The following is a 19474-nucleotide window of genomic DNA, read 5'->3' as shown; positions in this document are numbered from 1 at the left end:
GTCTGTGCGTAGTCTGAAGAAGCAAGAGCATCGAAGGTTAGCGGGAACGAGTAAAGCCCACCAAACGACATTGAACCTCCTCATTGATTTCTTGAACATGGGTGGTCTACAAGCCTGTTCCAAAGCAGAGTAAAAACACTTCGCAAAACAGATTGTTTAAAAAAAAAAAAAAAAAGATTTTCAATGTATTAGAGATTACCACTTACCAGAGACATGAAAAGAAACAGAGAAAGAAGAGCATCTTGGAAAGAGTATTAGAAGCTCCCCTGATAGGAGGTCCAAGTGAAGCTGGCCAAGCTCGTTGCAGCTGAGAACAAGAAAAATGAAGGGCGCATTATAGGAGGAAACCTACTCCTCCCGGCTAACCCTGATAAAGAGTTACAAAGAGCACAAAATAATGTGCCATGCCAAGCGAGAACATGAAAAGCGCACTCTCCTTCCACCCCATCTGGGCTGCAGCGCTGGTTGGGTTCGCCACCACAGAAATCTGGCTGGTTGGGTTCGCCACCATCGATAGGAACCGTTTCTCGATGGTGAATCACTGTCCATAGATTTTGAGGTCGAGAACCATTATAGGGATCGTGAATAGCCACCAGAAGACTTGTTAGAAAAAGGGCTTTAGGAACGATGACAGGCGCAGATTGGAGCAGAAGAAGCCATGAAATCCATGGAGCGTACAAGTAGTTGACTCCTATGTGGTGCAAGAATTCTTCCTTCACTACCATGTTGAAATGGAGGAAGCATCTTATTAGGACTAGTTTTATATTTTGTTCTGTATTTTAGGTTCCTTTGTTTTAGTTGTATTCGTTTTCTATAGAAGGCTCTGTTTGTTAGTTACTTTAGATATTATTCCTTTCCTGATATTATTGTCTTCAGCCTTGGTCTATATAAACCAGGTCTGCTCATTGTTATCATCAAGTTCATTTTTAATAAAGCAAAGTCACTTTATTCATTACTTGATTCTCTTTGTAACACATCTAAGAACGTAGAGAAAAGAAAGAAAAACTAATGTGAAAAGGGAGTGTCCAAGGCAAGAGAAAGGCAAAAGATGTAAACTTTCGAAATAGGTGATGGATAGCTTTATTAGAGTCCTCTGTGGTGAATCTTCCATAACAGAGCGTGGGCACCAGAGAAAGGGTTATCCTGAAATAGCCTGCATGGATGATAGTTAAGATGGATGAATATTGTTGTACAGTACTGCTATCTTTGCTCTCATCTTTTTGAGAGAGTAGGCAGTTTTGTACTAGTTGGCTCGATGTGATGGTGTCGATGATTACCTCATGTTTTTGAGCTTTGTTTTCTGTGCTGTCTCCCATACTTATCATTTCTAAAATTTGACAAAGATTTTTTCTTTCGATTGATTATAGCTTATTCGTGAAAGATGATCTGTGTTTCAGCTGATTGCATTCTTTGTGTGGTTTATCTACCGAAAAAAGTATACAGTAAATATTTTTATGTATATTATTTAATCTGAGTCGGTATAAAACGTCTACAATATTATAGACAGGAGATTATCAACTATTGATAAAAAAAAAAAAATTATATTATCACTTACTATCACATAATAGAGTAAATGCCAGAGTTTGATTTTCTTCCATCATCTAATTTCTTTCGTTAGAGCTGATTGGGTTAGAAACACTTTAAATAGTTAAATAACACCTACTTTTTATCCAATAATACTGTTTGTCGATCCAGTTATTTAACATGTTCGTGCCTAACTATTTAAAAGTTATACGGTTTGCTGCTCAATCAGTATCCAATTGAGGATTAAACACATCAATTTTTTCTTTTTCTTTTTTCAGATTCCGCTAGAAATAACCAATCTTTGCTTCACAACTGTATTAGGAAAAAAATAATGTACCATGTGTTTCTTCTATTATATATACAGATTTTAGATTGACGTGATCAAATGCAATATTTGAGTACGGAACTTTCTAACGAAGGAAGTTTTTGAGAGTATATAATTCAAAACAAACCCATCACCAAAGTGAAGCTAGCTAGGACTTGTAATTATTTAGTAATATTTAAGCAACTTAAATAATAAAAAAGCATGAAAGGATAATGCCATAAGTTGATATATATATATATATATATAAAATAATACCATGATCATCACTTAATAAGTGAAAGCTAATGGAGTGACAAGGAAAAAAGTAGTCAAACTTTATGCTTTTCCTAATTCTGAGATGTTGTAGTATAATTATTCATTTGTGGAGTCCACTCTATGGAAATACACACCATTACACCCTTTGGTCTGGGAATATAGATTTTAATGGCCACACTAGTTGTTGAGGGACCCACTCAAGGTTCTATTGTCCTCTACCTTCTGATTCATAAACGATCTTTCCGGCTGTGAGAGGCCGCTCCTCTCAAGAGCAATAAAAAATCCATGTATATAATGCCCATGTATTCCATCAATCTTGCTAAAGGGTACTAATGATTCTTAATACAATTTGATGTGGTACATGTTATTTAATATTAAGTCATATATTATAGTTTAAAATAAAATAATTGGCATCCGAAATTAAAGTGCACAAAACACATCAAAATGGTATTAAGCACCATGATCTCCCATAACAATACTCATTCCATCTGCATTGTATAGAAGCTGAATGAATATGGCGCTAGTTATTCATCTAATAATGCAATACATTTTCTTACTTTAAAAACATATTCTTCTAATTTATTAATATTATTTATGTATTATCACATCAATGTATCATATATTGTTAGATAATTTATAACAAGCTCCACTGCCAACCACGCTACCAGTGCTACTTCACCAGTCACCTTCAACTCCTTCATCATTATTAGTGTGCATGGATCTCATCATATGACATTTCAGATCAAAGTGGTACGAATTTTTTCTTTTTTATTTTCATTTTAAAATTTATTAATTAAAGAAAAAGGGAAAATTGATAGTGTTACCTTTGATTATTGAGTATATTTTTGTTTTTAGAGATTCTTTTTAAATGGTTTTCTGTTTTTTTTTTTAATTTGTTGTAAGATTTAATATGGGGATTTGATATAACTTGTTTAAGCCAGTAGGCACATGGAGGGCTTTGTTGTGATTTTTATTTTGTTTTCATTATTGATTTATTTTGTGATTTTGAGTTGAAGTGGTAATCCTTGGTTGTTAAAATGGTGTACAAAACTGTAATTGGTTTAGATAGTTTTGTTTTAGCTTATGAAAAAGGCTCTAACGCTTCTCTTTGAAAACAGCTCGCAGCCTTTCATCTACTTTGTATACCTTATAAACATAAAACCATATGTGCAATTCTATTTTTTAAGATTATCAACTGAATTTAATTAATATGGAATAGTTAAACAATTATTTGATCAGATAGATATTCTGATGAATCAAGACAGATTGCTGATGAATAAGAATATATGAACAGAAAGTAAATAAACTAAAAGTAACGTGACATAAATTTTTACGTGGTTCGGAAATTCTAGTCTACGGGGCCACACCCAAAGATAAAATCAATTAGTAAAGTTTCAAGAATATAATAAGCAATTGACTTATATAAGTTTAGACTCCCTCTAAATCATTGTCGCAACCTTGAAGTACCCACTTTAATAATCTGATTTTGATAAACACCAAGAACACGAAATCCCTTTTGAACTTGATGAGTGCTTACTTCCTCTCGAAGTAAGTCTTGTGAAGATCTTCTCCCGAAGACTTGTATGTCACGTTCACAAGCTTCTTTACAAATAACTCTTCAAAAACATAAAACATTAGAATGGTGAAGATGTGAGAATATATGGCTGCTGCTTAGGTCTAGTATTTATAAAGTTTAGAAACCTCTAAGTCATCCAATCTCATTAATGGCCCAAATCATACCAAATCGGGAAGTTACTCAAAATAACTTCTTATTTCATTTAGTGCAGTAATTTCCAGATGTGAGACAACAATTATGTAACATCAGGAAATTGACAAATCTGGTCCTAAAACCCAACCGGGTTCATTTTGAAATTTCCTTCCTTTGGGTACAAGCATCATTCAATTTCCTTTAGACAAATAAAATCAAAGAAAAATATACAGAGAATAATTCTTTAATACACATACTACAAAATTGTCATTAATAATTAAGGAAACTTGACTATATATAAAATGCACTTAATAAAGAATTGATTCTTACCAAAATAAGACACAATCATACTTAATTACTAAATATACAATTTTGAAAAATACTCATTAAATAATAAAATATATTTATTAAAAAGATTAGCCCAAATATGATTTTACAATATATTTCCACTAAAGCAATATAATTATGCGAGTTTGTTGGTATTTCTTCATGGATATGTCATGTTGTGTACTGTTTCTTTTTGAAATATCTCATCGTATATATAAGTTTCAATTACTTATGTGTGTGTATATTTGTTTTGTGCCATTTTCTGGCCTGTCATATAAATTGTGGAGGGTTGGTATAATTTGTGTACATATAAAGTGTTTGATTTAATTCCTCAATGATTTGTCTTAGTTGTGTATTTAAAAGTGTTTGAGTTTGTATATAGAGAGTGGTGTTAGCTTAGAGAATCTAGAAAAAGGAAGGGAGAGTACTTTTATTACTTGATCATTCTTTCATGTTATCTGTTTTTGGTTAGATTGCTCTTACATTGGTGTAGGAAGAAGTTGGTGTTGGTGTTGATATAAGTTGATAAGGAGGAGTTGACACAACCCAATATAGAGATTAGTTCCTGTACTTTCCACCAAGAACACCATTGCTATGCGTTCAACTATTCAAAATGATTGTGAAAAAAATTATCAACTTAACTAGTTATATATTTTTTGGTCTTGAATAATGAGAATATATATTGTACATCAGTCTCTGTCCCAGTAAAAGAAGTGGAGCCATTTTTTTTTTATAGCGTTTGAAAATCGTTTGATTGGTGTTGAGAATTCTATCATAAATTTAGCCATATATTTAATAATGAATTATAATGTACAAATGTTCAAGAACAAAGCATCATTATAAAACAAACCTCTAATTTAATTAGAATAAATGTAACTTTAACTAAAAAATAATAATAATAATAATTTATCTTTATGAACTATTATTATGAAATTTTAATGTATTAATTTTAAATTTTATTCAACTAAATTTGTTGGTAAATTTAAATTTGATATCATATATCATTTACTAAAGAAAATATTACATTAAAATATATAGTTTTCAAATTTTGTTTCATAAATCATGTATTCTCTTTTTATTATTTTATGTCAATAACTGAAAGCAATAATCAGGTTTTAAGAAACATATTATCTGACATCAAATCTAGGTTTTTATCTCATATAAGAACATTTTTTTTATATAGTTTTCTAATTGTAAACCAGTAGAAGTGAAATAACTTTAATTTCTCACCCATTATTTATGCAAATATGTATTCAAACAAAATTTTGATTTAAAATTTATATAGCCCTAAATTACTTATGGCCAATACCAGTTAGTGATTTCAAATCTAAATGTTAAGCGTATTTTGGCAACTTTACGTAAGACAGGTTTTGATTTTTTGGAATGATAGTGGAAAAGATAATCCAGTCATTCCAATATTAAAGAGATAAAATAAATTTCAAACTTTTTTTAAGGCAATTTATTTCTTGTACACAAAACAATAAAAAAATAGTTAAGTTTTTGTTACATTCAACTCTAACAATGTTACTCAACAATTCATTAACAATTATTTAGCAACAACCAAAATGTTACATAGTCACTATCCTAAATAAGTCTCAACTTCATACGAATTTTACAATAATGTTCTCAACTGCACATTTGTTTTACATTAAATTACATTAATATCCTTACCTTTCACAACCACATTAGTTCTAGTTTTCCATTAGATTGAGATAACTAGTTGTATCAAGTCAAAAACTAAAAAAAATAAAAAATACCAAAAATGTTGATATATAATTTGACACTTGGCAAAATGAATGAGACCCCGCAGATGGAATAAGTCATGTGAAAGACTTAAGAATTTCGCCTTAAATATTAATGTAAATAAATAAATAATAAAAGGTGCAAAACGAACCGTTTTTATAAAAATATATATATATATATATAGAAGATAGCAGAAACAGGAGAAGGATTCTATGCTTCCATGCACAAAAGAGCTTTGATGTGGAACAATTAGAATAATTTTCTCTCTTCTTAACTCATTAGATTTTGCCTATAAATATTCCCTAATAATCTGTAAAAATGACTTCTAATTCATTTTTAGCTTACTGTACTATTATATTGTATTATAAAAGAGAATTTATCCGCATTAGAGACAGAAAACTATACATATGCTAGAATATATAGTCTGAAACAACATATTTTACTAAAGCGACCTATATAGCTATATATAGCTCGGTAGTGCTACTGTTATTTATAGGAATAAGATCAATAATGGGTAATTATTTGCAAGGTTAGGAAGTCCGGATAAATACGAACTGCATATGAAGCTTAATTAGTATTACTTGTGTAAATGTGAATAATATTATTCTCCCAGCTGGGGGCTCTCTTTCTTCGATGATAATATAATCAATCGTTTGGCAGGGGTCTAGATTAAAATGAGAAAATAAACACATATATTCTTGCCGTGGCTACGTACGGGAAGAAAAAAATTATGCCTGTGTTTCGAAACACTGTAATTACTAGGAGAGTTATTACATATCTGAGTAATATTGTATCATATTTTAAAATATAAAGTGTATAATAAATAGTAATTCCACCTATTGTTATGTTTGATAAAATAGTTAGTAATTACACAAAAAAATAATATTACGTAATAAATATTATTTAAAATTGATAATAATTAATAATTACATAGTATAATTACATTCAATTTTTATGAGACTATAATAATTAAATAGTATAATTGGCACTCCTTAATTACCTCTAATTACATAACTACTATATAATTGCATGGTCAGACAAATACGTTAAATTGAATAATTACTCTGAATTAGATTACAATTAAAAATTAACTTTCCAGATGCACCTTAAACTTTTTCACATGTTGTCTTATTTTCGATGAACCATAAATTTTTCTTTTCCAGAACAAGCTGAATTTATTGGAATTCTTCATATGCTTGTAGTACAATGCATGTCAACTCTGCGAATATATAATTCTTTTGGTACTATTTGTCGTAAGTAATATAATCTTTAAAAAGTCTGTGGTAGGTCAACTCGAGTCAATTTTTTGTTTTTGGTATATGGATATATTAGGTTGTATAAAATAGATATTAGTGTAATAAGTAAATTATTTAAAATTACTTAAAAATTCATAAAAAAATCTCATATAACTATAATATATATTATCATATAAAAAAATTATAAAAAAAAAACCACAATAAACCCTTCTTTGGTAGGTTCTTGATTGGGAGAGGAACTGTCACCTCAGCAACATGATCATCGAACGCATGCAAAAAGACCAGTACCATATGTCCATATCACCTAATTATCCACAGTAAATAATATGTAAAATAGAAGAGTTGAGAATTAATTAGATTTTGTGTCTTGATTTGATTTGGTGAGCAATGATGTAATTCAGTACTAGTTATGGATTATAACAAGTTGTGCTACTAAAATGAGAAAGGAGAGCAAAAGTCACTACCATTAGTACTAGGAAGGATAAGATTAATAATGATATTTTTAATTATTTTTAGGTACTGGGAAGCATCGGATTACAGTATTTTCCACTTAAATCAACAAATTTTGTCTTCATGCACTGATCATATATGTTATCCACGTGTGTATATGTTAGGTCGTATGAGGTCAGCACCCAAAGTAAAAACATTACTGTTGATCCGGTTGAGTGCCCATCCAAAATAATAAAATAAACCATTAAAGAAATGAGGACAAATGCTTTCGGCATGTCTCATATTTATTTGGGTCAACTGTTTTTTTTTTAAAAAAATATATAAAACCTTCTTCCTCAAACCTTTTTTAGTCCACTTTCAAATTTAAAGTGCATAAAATACTTATCCAATTCTATTTATTAAGTTATAATATAAATAACCTACTTTTTGTTCTTTGATCTTTTTTTAGGTAATGTTCTATGAATTCATATAAATCTATTTTAAACTACTTGCAACAAGCTAAATTGCGAATTATCAAATGATACCACTGATGTCCAAAACCCAACTTTGGGTATGATGATATACTATATTATTAGTATAATTTAATATATTTTGATTAAATAAATAATATAGAAAATAGCAATGGTACCTAATAGGAATGCTTTGCTAAATTTGAATTATGCACTTCAAGATGAAAAAAAGTGGGCAATTCTTAAAAAAAAATCTAGCTTCATCTCACAATGCATTAATCAAACAAATAAACATTGGTAGCACTATTTTTCAAGCATCTCGGACTATCCAAACCAAAACAATCAAATTCCTTCATAACACATTCGGGTTCCCCTTTGTGGTAACATTTTTTTAGTTTTATGCAATTGTTTTTCCAGGCAAAAAAAAAAGCATTCAGATTTGTATTCAAACACTTCCCTGAAAAATCCTTTGCTTTCATTGACACGAAACTCGATATCTCAGGTACATCATCCGTAAACCCAACCCGGTAAAACGCCGAAGTTGGGTCGAGCACATCTTCACACAGGGCTCGACCCGTAGCCATCTCGTTTGCATTACCATTCACCCAAACATCGAAGGCAAGGCCTTGTTGTTCTCCTCGCGCCACCTCCGGTGCCATGTAAGTAGGGGATAGTTTTGGTTTTTGGGCCCAAAAATGCCCAACCTTATATATACATGCTACTACCATGGATTTGATAGCCTCAGGTGGTATCTCGTTTGGAGGGCCGACTGTGGTGGACGGAAATTGTGATACCTCTGATTATGAAGAAGATCTGGTGGCGCCTGAGGGAAAGGTACTAGTGCCCTTCAACTTGCGTCTAATCCTCGATTGTGGCCACAACATTGACCAAGTATCTTTGAGATGACTTGTGTCTCATTGAAAATGACATGTCCTGCTGAAGATTCAGATTCAGATTGGGATTGAGATTGAGATTATTTTATAATGATTATTTTAATTTTAACTTAATCTTAAGAATAAAGTTAACTTAATTACATATTTTATCTATATATATTATCAAATTTTATGAATATATTATAAATTAATTAAATAAACAAATATTTAATTATAAATTTATTGAATTGCCATTAAAGATTATTATTTTAATTTCTACTTATTTTTATAAAAAATATTAATAAAGTTTTATAATTTTGAAATTAATATTTTAATTTATACTTTATAATTTTTTTTAATTAATTTTTATTAATTTCTTTAAAATTTATTAATTAAAAATTTTAATCACACTAACTTTAAAACTATTTTGTAATGTTTAGTTTTTCTAAATCTACAAAAATTTCGGCAGCATAACAGCTATAATCTAGCCTATCCCAAAATTTAAAATATGTATAAAAACATATAAACCAGTCCTAGAACATACATAAAATTTAATACAATCATTTGAATTCACAAATAAACAACAAATATATATTATAAACATATTCCTGAATCAACATATTATTTATCTAACCTAACATGTATAATTCAAAACACAAATTTTATTTAACCTAACATATATACAATTGAAAACAAAAAATTAATCTAACATAACAATTTTTCATAACTTAATATCAAATTAACTATAAAATTAACAAGCATAAAAATTTAATTTAAAAACTATTTATGTATACAAATTAACTATCATTATTTACCAATACACTAATAATCATAAAACAAAACAAAAAAATATTAAAAATTGGAAACAATACCCAAAAGCTAGCGATTGTATCCAAAAACTCCAATGCAATGTGAAAAAACAAAAAAAACAACAAAAAAATTTAACAAACATTTATCAATTAATATACTAATCAATTACAAAACAAAATAAAAATAAAAATTACAAATAATACCCAAAGGCTCGGGATGCTATCAATGAATTGGGCAAAGACTCGAGATGCTCCAATGCAATCTGAAAACAAAAAATAAATCAATAAAAAGTTTAACAAACCCATTACAATAACATACAAAATACACACAAATAATCATTAAAAAACTAAATTTAAAAGAAATAACCACATTATTGGGTATAAAGGAACTAACCTTAACAATGGAGGGCCAAAAATAGTGTCGGAACTCCTTGGGCGGCGCTGGGCAGATGAGAAAATGGAGAGAATTCTCTCTGACTTTGAAGAAAATTGAGCAGAAATGAGGAAGAAAGGCTCTTCCTGGGGGGTTATATCATTGTGACCTATAGCGACGACATATCGTCGCTATAAGTAATAAACAGTCGTCGCTGATATCAAACGCACCGTTTCACTCAAATAGTGAGACTCTACAGTTACAACATGTCGTCGCTATAAGCAGAGAAATTTGACTGGAATTTTTTGGCGGTCCATTTTCCCACCTTTTTTTTACCCTATAGCGATGACATGTTTTCGCCATAGACTAAAAAGTAAGTGACCCGTGGATTAAATTAGACTCTATAGTGACGATATGTCGTCGCGATAAGGAGTGAAAATAGACAACCAACTCTTGGCAGTTAAGTTCCCTCCCTATCCTACAGCGACGACATGTCGTCACTCTAGACAAACATATTTCCGTCCTTTTTTCTACGAGGACTCTACGGCGACGACATGTCGTCGCTATAGGGAGTGAAAATAGGCAACCAACTCTTGGCGATTAAGTTCCCTCCCTATCCTATAGCGACGACATGATGACGTTGTAGGGTACTCTTGGTAATCCTATATACAAACATATTTCCCTATTTTTTTCAACAAGTACCCTACAGCGACGACATGATGTCGTTATACGGTACCAAGAATTTGGAGGGCCTGTTTGTATGCTGTTGACGACCCTACAGCGACGACAAGTCGTCTCTGTAGCTTATTTAATTCAATAAATTGAAAAGAAAAAAAAAGAATTTTTCGTTGATATCGTTGTTGTAGAGTCTTTTTCTTGTAGTGTATGCCATTGCTGAGATTGAAGCTCTTTTGATGGCTCAAGAGGCGAGGCTTGAAAAATTTGCAAAAGAATTGGACATTACTACGCCTGAAGCTAATTTTGCTGGTTCGAGCTACACTTTTGGCAATCCACATGGTGGTTTCCCCAATTTCAGAGGCGGATACAATCACTCCAATTCTCCCAACTATATTGGCGATTCTACAACTCTTGAACTTGACAATCAGAGTGGTTTTTGAAGCCCTAATCCTTTAAGCAGAGCCCTCTCAGGCGTGGATGATGTACTGCTCCAAATTGGCAATCTCGGCCCATGTGTCAACTATGCCAAAAGTCTGGTCACACCATCATGCAGTGCTTCTATTGATTTGCTGAATCCTTCTATGGACCACCACCACCAGCTCAGATGCAAGCCAATATTTCCACTCCTGACTTGGTTGCTGATCCAAATTGGTATCCCAATGCCAGTGCAACCAACCATCTCACCCCCTGACCAGCAAAATCTCATTAGTAACTCAGAATTTGTTGGTTCAAACCAAATTGTGGTTGGTGATGGATCAGGTTTGAATATTAAGCATATTGGTCATTCGTTTTTTCATTTTCCTTTTGCCAATAAACCTTTTGCTCTTGATAATCTTTTACATGTGTCTTCCATTACCAAAAATCTTTTGCGTGTTTCTCAATTTGCTCGTGATAATAATGTTCTTCTTGAATTCACTGCTGATGACTGTTTTGTGAAGAATCGGGAAACCAAGAAGATTTTTCTCATTGGAAAATTTAAATAGGGCCTGTATGTTTTTTACTCCAATCAGCTTGGTCTTTTTCGCTCCTCACAATCTACTATCCAAGTTTCCACCTCAACAACATCACCTCAATCCCCAGCTGTCTCATCTACTTCAGAGCCTTCTTTTCCTTCAGCTTTTATTACCACTACTACTGTACCTTCTTTGTTTCAAAAATGGCATAGCAGATTAGGCCACCCATCTGCCCAAATTGTAAAAGCCTTCATGAATTCTTGTACTAAAGTTTCACATAATAAAACTTCATTTGATTTCTGTTCTGTTTGTTGTTTAGGTAAAGCTCACAAATTCCTTTCCCCGCCTCCAAGGCCATATATAATAAACCATTGGAATTTGTGTATGCAGATTTATGGGGCCCTGTTCCTCAAACTTCTTCCTGTGGCTATACATACTATATTAACTTTGTGGATGCTTATAGCCGATACTCTTGGCTTTATCTTTTGCGCACCAAGTCTAATGTCATTCCCACTTTCAAAATCTTCAAAACTCAAGTTGAACTTCAATTTGGTTTACCCATACAAGTTTTCTAATATGATGGAGGTGGTGAATTTAAGGTGTTCAACCAATTTCTTCAACAAATTGTTATCTTTCATCAGTTTTCATGTCCTTATACTCATGAGCAAGCAGCATTGTTGAAAGAAAACATCGCCATATTGTGGAGACTGACCTTACTCTCTTAGCCGCTGCCTCTATGCCAATAAAATACTAGGGTGAGGTCTTTCGTACAACAACCTACCTCATTAACAAAATGACAACACCCAAGCTTAACTATATCTTACCCTTTTAAGTGTTGTTTTCTAAAGTTCCAGATTATTCCTCTTTCAAAATTTTCGGATGTGCCTGCTATCCCAATCTTCGCCCTTATAATTTCCACAAACTTGAGTTTTGATCCACAAAGTGTACATTTCTAGGCTATAGTCTTATTCATAAAGGCTACAAGTGCCTAAGTCCAGAGGGTAAAATTTATCTCTCTAGAGATGTAGTGTTTAATGAACACTCTTTCCCTTTTATGGTTGCAACACATTCACCCTCATCTACATCAAATAATACATGTTTTTTTCCAAGTGCTTCCTTTTCTATTCATGTCCCTCGGTCATCTCCTCCCCCAACCTTTCTTGCTCAGTCACCTTCCTCTTCTTCGTCACATACGTCACCTCTTTCTCGTTTTGCCTCTTTTCCATCTCCTACTCATTCTCTTTCACGCCCTTCTTCTTCATCATATGCACCTCATTCTGACCAATCTGCTTCTATATTCACTTCGGCTCCTTGGTCATCCATTATTGCATTTAAGCAGAATTTTTTTGAGGCTATTGTGGTTTCTGTAGGTATAGGTACCAATATTGGAGCTCAAAATGTTGCTCAACCTTCTTCTGTGGTTGTTTCTTCGACTCCACCATATGCCCATCCAATGCAAACTCGCTCTAAAAGTGGTATCCACAAGCCCAAAGTTTATAAGGAAGCTTAGTTCCTTCCACAGCCGCTGAAGCTCTCAAGCTAGATCATTGGACAATAACAATGCATGATGAACTTACATCACTGTCTTTACCTGAAGGACGCTCTCTTATGGTTGCAAATGGGTGTTCAAGATCAAAGAAAACCCGGATGGAACGATTCAGAGATATAAGGCGCGTTTAGTGTTAACAACGCCTTTCTTAATAGAGACTTATGAGAAGAGGTTTACATGGTGTAACCTCATGGTTTTGTTGACCAAACTCAACCTAATCATGTGTGTCTCCTTCACATAGCTTTGTATGGCCTAAAGCAGGCTCCTCAGGCCTGGTTTGACAAACTTGTAGCAGCCCTTTTGTCTCTTGGATTCTCTTCTTCAAGGGCATATCAATCTCTCTTTTGTCGTGTACATGGTGGCCACACTATAATGGTGTTAATCTACGTTGATGATATCTTGATTACTGACAGCTCTACCACTCAAATTTCGACCTTAATTGTCAAGCTCAATCAATTATTTTCCTTGAAGGATCTTGGAGCCTTAAGCTACTTCCTTGGCATTGAAGTGAAGCAAACATCTAGGTATTCTCCTTTCTCAAACAATGTACCTTATTGATCTTCTTACTCATGCAAAGATGCAGTTTGCCAAGCCTAACTTGACACCATTGACTGAAGGTCTTTGCCTTTCTGCTTATGGCAGCGACCCCGTTGAAGATCCCCAATTTTATAGGTTAATTGTGGGCAGTTTGTAGTACCTAACCATAACTCGCCCTGACATTTCGTTTAGTGTTAACAAGGTCTGCCAATTCATGCATGCTCCTTTTCAATTACATTGGTGTGCTGTCAAATGCATCCTTCGTTACTTGTCAGGCTCTATTGACTATGGTCTTCATCTTCGGCGGTCCTCTTCTCTTGATCTTGTAGCATTCTGCGACACTGATTGGGCTGCTAATCTTGATGATCGTGTTCTACAAGTGGGTTCTGTATATTTTTTGGTCCGAACCTAGTTGCTTGGCAAGCTAAGAAGCAACAGATTGTTTATAGGTCCTCCACTAAAGCTGAGTACTGAAGCTTAGCAACTGTCACTGTTGAACTTACTTGGCTCACATCTCTCCATGCTAAACTTCATCACACTCCTTCCTCTGTTCCAGTTGTTTGGTGTGGCAATCTCAGCACTGTGATGTTATTTGCCAATCTTGTTCTTCATGCTCGTACGAAGCACATTAAACTTGATCTGTATTTTGTTCGAGAAAAGGTCCAAAATCGTACCATCAAAGTTCAACATGTTCCTGCCTATGACCAGTTGGTCGACTGTTTCACCAAGGTTATATCAAACTCAAGATTTCCTCAGCTGAGACACAACCACAGAGTTGAGAGCCTCTTTCCACTCTGAGTTTCGGGGGCTGTTAAGGTATTTAGTGTAACCATTCCACTTTAGCTGTCATATTTAGTTAGCTTAACTTCTCTAGAATTTGTTACAAGTTGTTAGACAGTTTGTTATGTTAGTTTTGTGTTCTTCTTCTTCAGCTATATATAGCTGGTCTGTACAGTTTTCTTATTTATCTATTGAGAGAATTCTTCAGTTTATTTTTTCTTAGAAATTAGTTACCTTTCTTTCAGAATCGCCCCTTTTGAAATTGTTACATTTTAAAGTATTGGTTTTGAGTTCAATGAGGGATTGATTGATTAGAATTCAGTTTTCATCTATGCGCCATTGTAAGTGTGGAGAAATTAAAGGAACACAGAGAAAATAGGGCTTTTACTTTTTTTGTGTTTAATTTGACATAAGTTAGAACTGTAGTAGAATAATATTGGATCCATTGTAGAATAGAGAAAGCTTCCACTGTTATATTGGTATGTTTGTGGTTGTGGACACACTGTTTTTTCATGTGACGTCAGACTAAATACAAAATGATCATTCCTGCTACTACCAATACCAAGCAATATTTCAATTTCACGACTGGTTTGCTATTACAACCTTTTTTTCCCCTTTCCCGCTTTCTAACATCTATATGAAGTTTGAAATTATTGCCATACCCTAGTCGTCTACAATAATGTTCTACACGGCAAGCATTATTCCCCAATCACATCACATCATCACCCGATGATGATCTAGACGAACTCACTCTACGGTCTCTTATTAACCCAAGTTCTTACTAATATTTTCTTCTTTAAATCATTAGTAAAACTCAGCAGTGCCTCTGCACAAAAGACTGTGGGTTCTCATCGCTGTGAGCATCATCAGCCCAAGAAAGACGAACATTGAAAGCATTGACAACGCAAGCATTAGCGCAGAAGCTATGTGACCTTTCTCTGTCTCTGCGTACTCTGAAGAGGCAAGAGCAATGAAGGTTAGCGGGAACGAGTAAGCCCACCAAACGACATTGAACCTCCTCATTGATTTCTTGAACATGGCTGGTCTACAAGCCTGTTCCAAAGCAGAGTAAAAACACTTTGCAAAACAGATATAAATCATATACATAACTCGTTTTAAAAATAAATCAAATGAACGTGATTTTAAGTGTGGAGAGATTACCAGAGACGTGAAGAGAAATAATGAGAGAAAGAAGAGCATCTTGGAAAGAGTATCAAAAGCTCCACTGATAGAGGACCAAGCCAAGCTGGCCAAGCTTGGTGCAGCTGAGAACAAGAAAAATGAAGGGTGCATCATAGCAGGAAACCTACTCCTCCCGGCTAACCTCTGATAAAGAGTTACAAAAAGCACAAAATAATGTACCATTCCGAGCGAAAACATGAAAAGCGCACTCTCCTTCCACCCCATCTGGGCTGCAGCCAAGGCTCCAGCCAAGTTCGCCATCACAGAAATCTGGCTGGTTGGGTTCGCCACCATCGACAGGAACCGTTTCTCGGCAGTGAACCACTGTCCATAGATTTTAAGGTCGAGAACCAATATAGGGATCGTGAATAGCCACCAGAGGACTTGGTAGAAAAGGGTTGTAGGAACGAGGACAGGCGCGGATTGAAGCAGAAGAAGCCATGAAATCCATGGAGCGTACAAGTAGTTGACTCCTATGTGGTGCGAGAACTCTGCCTTCACCGTGTTGAAATGGAAGAAGCATCTAAGAACGTAGAGAAAAGAGAGTGAAACTAATGTGAAAACAGAGAGTGCCCAAAGCAAGAGAAAGGCAAAAGATGGAAACATTCGAAATAAGTGATGGATAGCTTGGTTAGAGTCCTCTGTGGTGAGTCTAAGAATCTTCCATAACAGAGTTTGGGCCCCCAGAGAAAGGGTTATCCTGAAATAGCCTGCATGGATGGTAGTTAAGATGGATGAATTTTGTTGTACACTACTATCGTTGCTCTCATCTACTTGAGAGAGTTGACAGCTTTTGTGTTTAACGATGTCCATGGTTACTTCAAGTTTTTGAGCTTTGTTTTCTGTGCTGTCTCCCATACTTGAGATCACTTCTAATATTTAACAATGATGCTTTCTTTCGACGATTGATTCTAACTCGTCCGTGAAATATATATATATATGGATATATATATATATATATCTGTGTATCAGTACATTGCATGCTTGATGTGGTTTATATATAAAACATGTGTACACAAAGGAAACTTTGGTTTTAACTTTCTTAACTTTAACCGAATATATTTTAACAAATATAATAAAATATCATTATTATAAAATCAAATTCAAATATTATAAAATATTATTATAATAATATTTAATAAAAAATTAGATATTTAATAATTATATTAATTTAAATTTAAATATTATAAAATATTATTATAAAAATAATATATAATTCATAATCTTCAGTTTTATATATTAAAAAATTTATGGTTTCATTTAATATGTTTACATTATTTTTTATATATAATACTATTTATTTATTTAAAATTTATATGTTAATAATAAAAATTTAATAAATAGTATCTAAAAATAAAACTAAGTAAAGGTGTATTTGTATTACTATATATATATAGTATTTGATAATTATACGATTTAATCTGATTCGGTATAATAAACAGGAGATTATCCACTAAATTGATAATCAATGTAAATTATTACTTACTATCACATAACTGAATAAGTGTGCCAGGTATGATCTTCCATTTTTCTGATACATGTAATTCGTTAGAGAGCTTGGGCTAAAGGATTAATCACATCAGTTTATATAATATATTTTTGTAATATTCAGATTCCACCTCGAAATAACCAATCGTTACTTTATAACTATTTAAAAATAATTAAATGTACCATATATGTGTTTCTTGTATGCATGCAGGTATTAACATTGACATGATCAAATGCAATATTTAAGTACGGATTTTTCTAACAAAGTAAATCATTGGAAATAATTCAAAACAAAACCATAACCAAAAGTGAAGCTAGGACTAGTCATTATTTAGTAATAATTATGAAAAAAGCATGAAAGGATAATGCAATATAAATTAATATATATATAAGCATATAATCACTTAATTAATATGAAAGCTAATGAAGTGACATGCAATGAAAAAAGTAGTCAAACTTTCTGCTTTTCCTACTTCTGAGATGTTGTAGAATACTTATTCATTTGTGGAGTCCATTCCATGCTCATATACACCCTTTAGTCTTGAGAAAGATTTTAATATGGACATACACTAGTTGATGTGGGCTCACTTAAAGTTCTATTGTCCTATATATACCACTTTCCGATTCACATAAACGATCTTTCTGGCTGTAGTAGTGAGGGAGCCGCTGAAGAGCAATTATAAATGTGTATACAACTTAATTACATATAATTTATATAGAAATATGTGTATATATTACACATAAATTACTTTATTATATATTTGATTTCATTTATATATTATCTAGATGATAAGATCAAAAGCCTAACATAGTGTATGTGAACAGATAGTGTATGGCATATTCTCATTAATATTATATGGTATATGTATATATGGTGCATGTGTAAAGGAAGTAGGGTGCTCCTCATATATCTTCTTTCACAATCAATGGCGCTTAGCATGTCAGACAGAATAAGAAGTAAATACTATACACACTACAAATTTAGGGGTGATGCGGCCCTAATAATACCCAAAATCAACACGGATAGTCAGTTTGGGCGACATGTCGCTGCTAATATTAATTATTATCGGCGACAAAAAAGTCGTCCCTAATAATAAATATTAGCGACGAAAATTTTGCCCCTAATAAATGAAACTCTGCCCCTAATAATTGTGATTCTCGGATCAAATTTTGCCCTTGCTAATAATAAAAAGTTGCTCCTAATAATATAATATTAGCAGCGAACTTTGATAGTATTAGCGGCGATAAATGTCACCCCTAATATTTTTTATATAATTAAAAAAATAAAAATAATTATTAATATCAAAATTAAATATGCATAAAATTAAGGGTTTATACTTTTTTGGACTCTGTGTTTTTTCCCATTACCTGTTTGGACCCTGTGTTTTGACAAATTACTTTTTGGACCCTATGTTTTGTAAAATGATTAAAATGGAACCCTAAACTCAATTTTGATGAAGAAAAAATTGAATATAACAACACATTTTTTAAGTAGAATGATTTTATTTTTGTTCTGAATTGTTAGTTTGGTAAATTATTTGTGATTTTAGTTGAGAAAACATTGACCAAAATCGGGTTTAGGGTTCTATTTTAACTATTTTACAAAACATAGGGTCCAAAAAGTAATTTGCAAAACACAGGGTCCAAACATATAATAGAAAAAAAACACAAGGTCCAAAAATATATAAACCCTAAAATTAATAATTTATTCAAATTACACAACTAATACAATATTATCCAAATTAAATATGCATACAATAATATATTAATTAAAAATTATTGTTTAATACAATAATATATAAAACATCTCAACCATCAGCGTCCTTTGTTTCATCCCCTTCTTCTGGTGCATGTGGCACTACTAAAAAAACATGCTTTTAGGATACTTTTTTAGGACACTCACCTAGATGCAAGCCATAAAAACAACTCCTCGCAAGCCCTAAAAAGTATATATGTCCTAAAAGTTTGAAATTTTTTTTAACAAACACCTCTCGGAATTTTTAGGACACTCATTGCGAGTCCATTAAGAATTTTTTTAGGACATGCAGTGCAAGTCCTAAAAACTTATTTGTGTCCTAAAAGTTTGAATTTTAAAAAATCTTAAATTCCCTCCAATCCCTCAAATCACTCAATAATATAAAAAACACAAAAATCACTCAAATCACTATCTCTCTCTCCCAAAGCTCCCTTTCTCTCTCTAGCTCGTCTCTGCCAAG

The 19474-nt window shown here is 32.7% G+C and overlaps 1 protein-coding gene and 1 pseudogene across 1 annotated transcript; both read right to left on the bottom strand.

The window, feature by feature from the left end:
- Positions 1-76: 76 nt before the first annotated feature.
- On the bottom strand, positions 77-8696 carry LOC133795098 (S-type anion channel SLAH1-like; annotated as a pseudogene).
- Positions 8697-15165: 6469 nt separating this feature from the next.
- Positions 15166-16698, bottom strand: LOC133793523 (S-type anion channel SLAH1-like). The gene is made up of 2 exons (XM_062230853.1): positions 15750-16698; positions 15166-15641 (listed from the first exon to the last, which is right to left on the bottom strand). Exons 1-2 carry the CDS (start codon positions 16626-16628, stop codon positions 15393-15395), a joined length of 1128 nt encoding a protein of 375 aa, XP_062086837.1. The 5' UTR covers positions 16629-16698; the 3' UTR covers positions 15166-15392.
- Positions 16699-19474: the final 2776 nt, after the last annotated feature.

This window comes from Humulus lupulus, chromosome 8 (assembly GCF_963169125.1).
Source record: "Humulus lupulus chromosome 8, drHumLupu1.1, whole genome shotgun sequence".
In the NCBI taxonomy this organism is placed as follows: domain Eukaryota; kingdom Viridiplantae; phylum Streptophyta; class Magnoliopsida; order Rosales; family Cannabaceae; genus Humulus; species Humulus lupulus.
This window is presented reverse-complemented; position numbering and strand designations above follow the sequence as displayed.